Here is a 10,376-nt window from a genome sequence, read left to right as displayed (position 1 = left end):
GTCCCTCAGGTGTTTTTTTTTAACTGCAGAAGTCATAGCATACATGTTTTCTAGTTAACTTAGAGAAATGCAAAATAGTAAATTAAGTATTTATATAGATTACTTTGTAATAGGACAATATCCCAGAAGAGGAAATGATATTTTACTGTTGTGTTCAGGTATTTCTAGAGCTAAAGATTGTTTAGAGGGGGGAGGGAAGGTGGTTCCCTTCACATAGCCTTTGATAAGTAAGAACAACTTTTCCAAATGAGTGTACTTCACTTCCAGTGATATGTCTTCTTCATGATGGCAGAATATTTTACTCTTCCTGCCTTTCAGGATGAGGATTGTACTCTAGCACTGACATAGCGCTGAGGGTCCTGGTGGAGTTGAGAACGGTCAGTGTTAGGTTAATGGTTGGACTAGATGATCTTCAAGGTCTTTTCCAAGCTAGATGATTCTGTGATTCTGTGATTCTACTGTCCCAGTCTCTGAAATGGACTTTTCTCCCATTATCCAGCTGAGCTCTGCTATGCTAACACTTGCTTCTAAGCAAAGAAGATGGTCCTTAAAACACAGAAATGGTTAATTTATTGATAGAGCGGGTTTTTTGGCAGTGAGTCCCTCTTGCTATCCTTATGTGGATGTGATTCATTCTAGAAAAGAATCATCAACTGCACACGGATAATCCTGTATACGCTCCACAGTACCACACATGATTACTGTATTCAGTGTGTGTGTTCACGTCTATCCCACCTGCACACTATATAAAAACAAAAGCAGTACAAGTCCACAAAAAAAAGTACAACTGAGAGCACATGCTAACCTTTTGTTTCTCCACTCAGGGTTAGCTCAAGTTCAGCGTAGTATGAACAGACAAGAGGCAATAGGCACAAAGAGAAATACAGAAAATTCTATTTAAAAATAGGAGTTTTTCGGTTTGGTTGGTTGGTTGTTGTTGTATGTTGAGTTTGGTCAAACGCTGGAACAGGTTACCCAGAAAGACTGAAGAATCTCCATCATTGAAGATACTCAAAATCTGATGGGACATGACCATGTGCTCTAGCTGACTCTGCTTGAGTGGGGGGTTTTACTGGATGATCTCCACAAGTCCCTGCCAATCTCAACTGCTCCATAGTTCTGTGAAATGAAACTTTTTACACAACTGTACACATGCTATTTTCCTCTCATAATTTATTCAAACACGAGAGGGAAGTTTTTTGAAGGTTTTGTTTTTCTTTTACACATACATTAAAGAGAACAGGGAAGACTTTAAAATAGCTCCTCTCATTTCATTCATATATTTTGAACGGGATGGAGGACATAACATTCAGTGAATAAGAAAAAAGCCAGACTCAAAGCACACACGTGCATGCGCACAGAAGACACAGACACACAGAGAAACCCCCAACCATTATAACCCCTTCCTCTTAATAATTAGAACAAAAAAGTACTAAAGAAATTACCAGGCACTCTTCAGGAGGAGCAGTCCTTTTCAAGAATAAAAAAGGTCTTGGAATTTTTTTTCTATTCCAGCAATCCAGTCCCTTCATAGATAGATGAGCCTCCCTTAAAGAGAATCCCTGTGTAGGTGGCAGAAGGACAATAACATACTGAAGAAGAGAATGGAGACTGAAGTAAAATAAGGTAGCTCACCTGCCATTAGGAGAAGGCTGCGGTAAATATTTTTGGAACAGCCACATCTCGAACCTTGAGTATTTCACGGTGTTTGTGTTCCCAGTGGAAAACAGTCTGCTGGGTAATGATTACCTGCAATTGTAGGAGTCCATTATTTTTTCCTCAGTGTTTAGGGACAACAAAACACTCTCTCTGGTTCTCCTGTTAGCTCCTGGAACTCACCGTAAAGACAGACCTTTAGAGCACTTGCATATCTATTTTAACCTGTTATTTTTTACCCAATCATGTTCTTGGGGCTGATCCCACCTGACTGTAGGGATGAAAATTTGGTATGGAAAAAAATTACACAAACTAGGCACAGGTAAAAGGCTCTGCAGGAGGAGAGAACATGTGCATAACTCGTATCTAACTCTGGCTCTCTAATTAATGGTGAGGGACAGGCCCCTCCATGGGAGAACGCATCAAGCCATCTCAGATAGGCCCTTCAGATTGTTCAAAAATTGCCCACTATGGATAATAATTTCTGTCTTTATTTGGGTGAATCATACTATGCTTTTGTTTAATTAAACAAAGATACAGCACTTCCAACCAGTCATCTACCTTATCACCCAGAAGACACCTACATCACATTAGGTGATTCTTCCCTACAGAATCACTTGCGCTCTGCTGTTCACAGAAGATGACTACAATGCAGAGGTCACTCTACAGTTGATGACTGAAAATAAGAGTGAGGAAAGACAGTCCTAAGGCCAGGTGAAAGAAATTCAGACTGAATGAGATTTCTTAACACTGGCAGTGTGGATATCAGCCAGCAATTCCAGTTTTAATCAAATATAACCCCCAGATTTCTGTAATAAATTCCTCTTCTCTCTGTCTGCACTTTGGTCAAAATCCCCAGAACGCTACAAGTGGAATTTTTCTGTATTGATTCAAATAACCAACATCTAGTAAGAAAAATCTAAGTCCATTATCTGGGCCCTGGTCTGATCAGTGGGGCTGGGGAGGGGTCAGGAGGAGCTGGGGGAGTGATTCTCCATTGTATGATTTATCTGAAGAGCTGCAGAACATGCCTGTCAAAGTCAGGTCTGGAGATACTCAAGTCTGGATGCAGATTTAGGCTCAACTGAGTTTAACTGGCATCTGTTTCAATGCTTAATGTCCAATTGAAATGATGTCATGACAGTTAATAGTTTAAACAGTACATTGCGTTCCTTCTGACTGTGGAATATGGGTGTCATCTCTTCTGCATTTGGAGGGGCACTGAGGTGAGCGAGATGATGAAGGGTTCGTTCTGGATCTCAGTAAGAAAGGCCCAACAGCAAAGGGCTAAATGAAAGAGCTGTTTTAATAGAATACAACAAAAATGATTATGGGTAGTGAGCAAATCTGATGTCCCCTCTGATGCTTGGAAACCTGCATTCATACAGAAAGAGACTGATTTTCCCATGGCGTGCTGAGCAGATCCTGTCCATGGAGGTTGCTCTCCCTCTTGGTCATTTGATCTATTATATAATTCCCTCACAAGAAAGGAACTCTGTTTCTAAAGGATGTTCTCATGAGAACTTCTTGCTTGACTTTTAGACACAGGCAAGGCCATGCAGGTGGTGGTGGTGCTGGTACTGAGTGGGAGCTGCCTCTCACCTGCCGTGAGCTGCTGAGTTTATCCTGCATCCATGTTGGATGTTCAGCACAGCACAGGCCTGGACCTCCTCAGGTGAACTGTTACATGCATCACTAACTCCTAAACGTGCAATGGTCTCCTGATCAGGATTAATACAAGGCTCAGCTTAAGTGATCTTAATTGTAGACCCTGGGCCCAAGGGCAGAGGGTGTGGGTGGAGGCCATAGGAGAGTCTGGGAAGGGGCATTTGTGCACTCAGGACCTTTATGAGTTGGTTTGCAGTTTGTCATCTCGTTGCAGATACCTACAGGGTTGTAGTAAGATACAGGTGATCTAAGTTTAGATGTCAAAGTACCAGCTTTTGTTTATCTTTTAAACTGTCTTTATCTTAACCCACAACTTTTCTCACTCTTACTGGTGGGGGGGTGAGTGAGCAGCTGTGTGGTGCTTAGCTGCTGGTGGGGGCTAAACCAGAACACGTATCCATGATCTGACTTATAGAAGAAGACTCATGTTCTCATGACTACAGAAAGGTATCTGTACAAGCACCTCCATCTGCATAACAGATTGTGAAAAACGAGCAAATCATGCATCTGCCATTAGATGTCCCAAGCACACATCCCAGATGATGATGGTCTAGTATCAATATGGCTTGTAGTTAGTCATTTACTGGGTTGTGGCCATTCTCCTTACAAGAAAACACATAGCGACAATACCGAAGTGGGAAAAACTTCTGGGAACCCCATCACTGAATACAATTATTTAGTACTAAGACAGGAGACCTGAAACATTGTGGGAGCATCAACTGATGAGTCATTGGCATCCAGCAAAGACAAGCCAGCCAGTCTGTGGTACATGTATGCAGGTAGGGAACTGATGCTCGTTACCATTGTGTGATGGTTAAGATTCCCAGGCAGATATCAAATAAATCAGGAAAGTCCTATAATTTTTGTGCAAGACCCAAAAGAACATTCTGGCATTGTGGCCTGGTTCCATTTTGCATCTGAAGAAAGTAATAAACCTCTCCATTGGTTCTCTCTACAGAGTTAATATTACTATTACACAGAACAAAAAAAAAAAAAAAAAACAAAACAAACTTTGTGTTATTTTCTAAGTTTGATTGGGAGTCTCCAGCAGTTTGTGTTCCTTCCCACCATGATCCTCTAGGTGGGTATAGGAACGTATCTATTCTTAGTGATCAGGGATCTGTTCACTGAAAAAGTGCTGTCCCAGCACAGATTTCAATGATCACTTTGCAGGTCTCCCAATTTCCATTAGTGGCTATTAGTTCAGGATACATGGTAAAATGCTTTCCTGGGAGCAAATTGGGACAATGGTCATAGAATCGTAATAGAATCATAGAACTACAGAATCATAGAATCATAGAATGTTTTGGGTTGGAAGGGACCTTTAAAGAGCATCTAGTCCAACTCTCCTGCAATGAGCATGGACATCTTTCACTAGATCAGGTTGTTCAAAGCCCCATCGAACATCAGTTTGAACACTTCCACGCATGGGGCATCTACAGCCTCTTGGGGCAACCTGTTCCAGTGGCTCACCACCCTCACCATAAAAAATTTCTTCCTTATGGCCAACTGAAATCTACCTTATTTCAGTATCAAACCATTTCCCTTTGTTCTGTCACTGTATCCCCAAGTTCTTCTCCACCAGGCTGTTCTCAATCCCTTCATCCCCCAGTCTGTATTGGTAGTGGAGATTGCCCTGGCACAGGTGCAGGACTTGGCCTTGTTGAACATTCATGAGCCCACTTCTCAAGCCTGTCAAGGTCCCTCTGGATGTCATCCCTTCCCTCTAATGAATCAACTGCACCACTCAGCTTGTTGTCATCCACAAACTTGCTAAGGGTGCACTCAATCCTACTGTCTGGGTTGCTGATGAAGGTATTAAATGCTACTTGTCCTGGTACAGAGCCTTGAGGGACATTCCACTGGGCCTTCTCTACCTGTTCCTTGTACCTGAGTGTAGTGACTTTATTCTATGGCTCTGCTCTCTGTGTAGTTAAAACCCAGGCCTGCAGAGGATTCTGATCTGAAACATCAGGCAGCTGTATCTAGAGGAGTAGACAAAAATGAGAGTCCACAATCCACATTTGCAGGCTGGATCTACCCAATCAAAACTATGCAATTGTGTGTGATTTGCTTTCCTTTTCTTGATGAGAAAACAGGAATAATGATTTTGATGTTCTGCTATCTTCCCCCAACTCCTCTTTTTCCCCAAAACCAGTCATAAAAATAACATGGAAAATGTTGTGACCAAATCCACTGTGTCCAAAAAAAATATATTTTGACCCAACATCATGCTTCTGAGAACTGCCAAAATCATAAGACTTACAGTAGAGACAACCATAATACTGATCTCCTGTTACTGAGAGATGTTAAGAGGATAGCTCTTTGGTATCCATATCGAGTGCAAGGATGTTTATTTTCCAATCAGATTTTCTGACTAAGGACCTTGCCAAATTGGAATGATAACAAAAGGGAGGGAGTCAAAAACAGAGACATAAAACCTGACCAGTTAGCACTAAGAGACAATACCCAGGAATAAACATCACCAGCTGATGAGCTCTCAAGACACTGCAGGTGACTGGGACTTTGCAACTAGTAAGGATGCAAACACGAGGGTCGAATATGTTGAACGGGGTCAGTGGGACTGCGACAGCTGTTGAGGGGATGTTCAGGTGAAGGGGAGCCAGGAGGAACAAAGAGGGGGATAGAAAGGAAAGGGGTCTAAAAGGGTCTGATTGTGCGTAAACCGGGGCTGGTCACTGCTGGTGTGGCTGAACCCTGTGCCTGATCACTGCAGTCTGTCTTGTCTTATTAAATCTTTTCAGATCTCTCTGCATATTATTGCTCTCTCCCATGTGCACATGTGCTGCAAGGACCAAGTACTGGCTACTGGGGAGATCAGTGTGAGTGGCTTTGGTGCCAGCTGCTGGAGCCAGTAGGTTCTCAGCCTAGAGCCACTGGGATAAGAACAGCATGTGGTCCCCAAAACCAGTTACTGAGGGGACTGGCGCGAGTGAGGTGGGTGAGTGGCTCAGCACTGGCAGCTGGAGCAGGACCCTGGGTCACCACTCTTGTGCCTTGTGCTGGCTGTTGAGGGCAGGAGGGAGTGTCTATACCTCCCCCATACTAGGTGTGCAGGGGCTGTGCATGTATATTCATCAGCAAACTCAAAGCTGGACCAGCCAGTGAGTAGGGGACCTGTGGGGTGGGTCAGAGGGCGAGGGGATGTTATGTGTGAGCCTGCTCTAGCAACCTCCTGTCTCTGCCAGCGCCAGAGGAGGAGGGGACATGGCTGTGATGTGAGTCCTGTATGTATTGTCTGTGACAGTCTGTGTGGCTGGCCATGTCAAAGTCCTTTGCATGTCTGTGTGTGTCTTTGCGTGTCTGTGTCCTGTGAGTCTCCAGGATACGTGCTTAACTTTACTATTGGTTGAACCTGCAAATGAGATAGCAGCAGCTGCGTCCCTGAGATCCCAAGTCCCTAGGCACTGGGCTGGGCTCCAGTGGCTGGTCAGGAGCGTCCTGGGAAAGGGCTGCTAGAGCCTGCAGCTGCTGTTGACATCCTTTAATAATGCTGAAGGTGTTTGAGACTCCAAGGTATCCTGGGATAGTGATAAAGCCAGCTTGTAGCTCTCTACATCCTCAATTACTAGAGAAATTTCTGAAGGAAACTATTTTCTTTTTTGCTCCTGTGATTGTTGTTATAAGGCACTACATAAACTTGCTGCAGAAGCAATCTCATAATTGAACTAGCGTGCAGATGCTCATGTAGGTTCTCATGGACTTGCAAGTCAAAGTGCTTGTGCGTGATGTAGTTTCATTGTCCCTGTTCCATGAAACTACTGATTCTGCTACTACTTCAACTAAGTTGAAACAACTTTAACAAATTCCTCGACTTCTTCGCTGTGAGGCTAGTCTTTGGCAACTGACAGTTATGGTACCTGTGTGAAAGGCAGGTAAATTACATTATTCATGCTCCTGACATTCCATGGAATATATCATGTGCTAATGTCACAGATTATTCAAGCTGTGGCAGGAGGGCATCTGCATTTGAAATACAATTTAAAATCTGTTGGAGGCATTGAACGACCCAACACTGTCCCTAATGTAAGAAAACAGAGGAAATTCTTCTAGTGAGATTTGCATGATCCATTTTGGAGGCACTGGATGGCAGAGCTGTTGAAGGTAGGACACTTACTTCAGAATGCTTATTGTGAATATATAAAGCAAATCCAAAGAAGAACTAAGACCAACACTTTAAGGTCCTCATAGTCACTGAACAAGAATTACACAAAGTGAGAGTTGTTTCTGAGAGGTGTTCTGCATTAGGGAATAAAATGCTAACCTATCAGTAAAACAATGACTGCTGTGCATTTTATTGACTTTAATTCACAGCTAATGACCAAAGCAACAGTCCAAAACTTTCACAAGGGGTCAAAGAGCAGAATTAGGTAGATTCATACTTCTGAACAAGTTAAGAAAACTCGCATGAGTGTGTGCCATTACAAACTGCAGGGAAATTTTAAGGTCATTCTCTATTCTGTTATGCACAGGTTATATTGAGGGATCTCTCAGAATTTGGAGCTTCAGATAACACAGTGTTCTTTTATTTCTGTGTGAATGGAAACAGTCAAAACCAGAAAGATTCCTTTTAAATACATGAGACCTTTAAATGCCTGGGAACGTTAATAGTCTCTTTATTGTGCTTGTAAGTCAAAATCATCTGTGGCTCCCAGTTCCACAGCTTTCACTTTCACGTTCATGTTAGAAAAACCCACGGACAAAAAGGCATATTGTGTGAGTTACGTTATAGCAGAAAGAGAAATTAGATGGAGCCAGTACGAGGAGGGACTGAATCATGACAGGGCTGTAGGCACTGCTCTTGCTTTCATGATGGGACCTTCTCTGTGTGCTGTGATGCGTTGACCAGGTCCATGTGTGTACAGTGGAAAGCTTCTTCCCCCCTCTGTCCCCATATATGGATACATTTCTGCTGCCAAAATGCATTCTGTGCCTTGAGATTTACTGGTGTAGCCCAGTGGTTGGTTGCCCCTTTGATAAGAGATGACAAGAATTAATGACCACTTTCTCCTCTGTGGGCGGCTGATTTCTTCTCTCTTTCTGTGCATCAGTTTCTCATTCTGGGCAGTGAGAAAAGACAAAGCTACCACGGCCGGCACAGCGCTGCAGGAATATCCTATCAGCATCACACACACGGCAACACTCATCAGGTAATGAGGCAGTGTGACTAATGAAGCTGATAGACAGTAGTGAGCTTCAGCCTTTGCATGTCCTTAGTGTTCTCTATGGGCATCTTTCCCCCTAATTATTCCTTCTCCCTTTGCCTGTCTCTAGACAAAGGTTATTTGGTTTTGCTTTCTTTTGGCTTTGCTTTTTTTTTGGACTGTGGAGGTTTTTGTTGTCAACGGGGCTTTTCCTTCAGTGCAGAAAGCACCTGTGGAACCAGTTGGGACCACAGAGCTGATGTTTGGGGGGAACACAATTAACCCTACACCCATGATGGAGCCAAGCCTTAAATGTCAACTCCTCATCACTGTATGCTTGGTCACTATCCCAAACTATGAAACTTAGAGAGCACTAACATCATGTGCTTTCAGCACACACAGCCATTGCTGTCTTACTCTGTTCAGCTAAGCCAGCTCTAGAGTTGCACCCTTTGATCCAGTGGCTCTCCAGGGATTCCCAAGAGACTCCTCACTTCAGTAACTGGATGAAGCACCGTGATCTCGGTGCAGCGACTACCCCGCTGACAGTCTGTCCATTTGATTCCTCCCAGATGAAGCCAACAGAGGGACCAGAACCAGGAAACCACACCCTGCTGACAGCATTTGTCCTCTCTGGATTGTCCAACCACCCAGAACTGCAGCACTTGCTGTTCTTCACATTCTGCTTAATGTACACCTTCACCATCATTGGGAATCTTCTCATCTTCATGGTCACAGTGCACCCCACCCTCCGCATGCCCATGTACTTCTTCCTCCGGGTCTTGTCCTTCCTGGATATTTCCACAGCATCGGCCATTGTCCCCAAGATGCTGGTAAACTTCCTGTCAGAGGACAGGAGCATTTCCTACACGGGTTGTGCCACACAGCTCTACTGTGTGGTTTTCTTTGGAACTACAGAATGGTACCTTTTGACAGCCATGGCTTATGACCGTTACGTGGCCATATGCAAACCCCTTAGATATTCAGTCATCATGAACAGCAGAGTTTGTCATTCCTTGGTCCTGCTGTCGTTCTGCAGTGGTATTGTTGTGTCTGTGGTGCAGACAGCTTGGGTGTTCACACTGACATTTTGTGAGCCCAAGAAGATTAACTACTTCTTCTGTGATATTCCCCCCCTCATTATGCTCTCCTGCACTGACACATCTTTCTATGAAAAGCAGATCATTACAGCCACAGTGCTGGTCATCTTTGCACCATTTTGTCTCATCCTGGTATCCTATGCCTGCATCATCTCCAGCATCCTGAAGATTTCCTCTACTGAGGGCAGACACAAGACCTTCTCCACCTGTTCCTCACATTTCATTGTTGTAACAATGTACTGTGTAAGTGGGACCTTGAATTATTTACGGCCAAAATCCAGTAATTCAGAAGACACTAAGAAATTCCTAGCTCTCATATACACAACCATAATTCCCACATTAAACCCCCTGATTTACAGCCTGAGGAATAAAGAAATGAAAGGAGTACTAATAAAAATTATAGCTGAGCTGAGAAAGAGATGAACTGATTCTGCTTGAAAGGAATCTTTCTTCTCCTCTGTATACGTGGATTTTTTGTTGCTTTTACGCTTGACTTTTTTTAAACACCCTGATAACTTGGAACACTTGGAAAATGGATGTATCTCAAACTCTAATTAGAGATTTTGTGTTTCTTCTGTCCAATATGCGTGTATATGAATCTTGCTACTTCTTATTCATGATATACAACCTTGCATCTTTTTAATATTTCATACAGTATAATCATTGTAGCATAATGTGTCTTGGACAGGTATCTTGTCACCTGGGCCTTAGTGTCATTTGTATTTTGCATCTCTCTGTTACTAGTTCTTTATGTCATGAACAAAAATTTTTGGAGATGTGCCTGAGA

The 10,376-nt window shown here is 43.2% G+C and overlaps 1 protein-coding gene across 1 annotated transcript; it reads left to right on the top strand.

The window, feature by feature from the left end:
* Positions 1 to 9,013: 9,013 nt before the first annotated feature.
* On the top strand, positions 9,014 to 10,012 carry LOC141934136 (olfactory receptor 10A7-like). The gene has a single exon (XM_074849441.1). It carries the CDS (start codon positions 9,062 to 9,064, stop codon positions 10,010 to 10,012), a length of 951 nt encoding a protein of 316 aa, XP_074705542.1. The 5' UTR covers positions 9,014 to 9,061.
* The last annotated feature ends 364 nt before the right edge of the window (positions 10,013 to 10,376 follow it).

The sequence above is a fragment of the Strix aluco genome, chromosome 24 (assembly GCF_031877795.1).
Source record: "Strix aluco isolate bStrAlu1 chromosome 24, bStrAlu1.hap1, whole genome shotgun sequence".
NCBI classification, from domain to species: domain Eukaryota; kingdom Metazoa; phylum Chordata; class Aves; order Strigiformes; family Strigidae; genus Strix; species Strix aluco.
The sequence above is the reverse complement of the archived record's forward strand: the minus strand, read 5'-3'. Positions and strand labels throughout refer to the sequence as shown.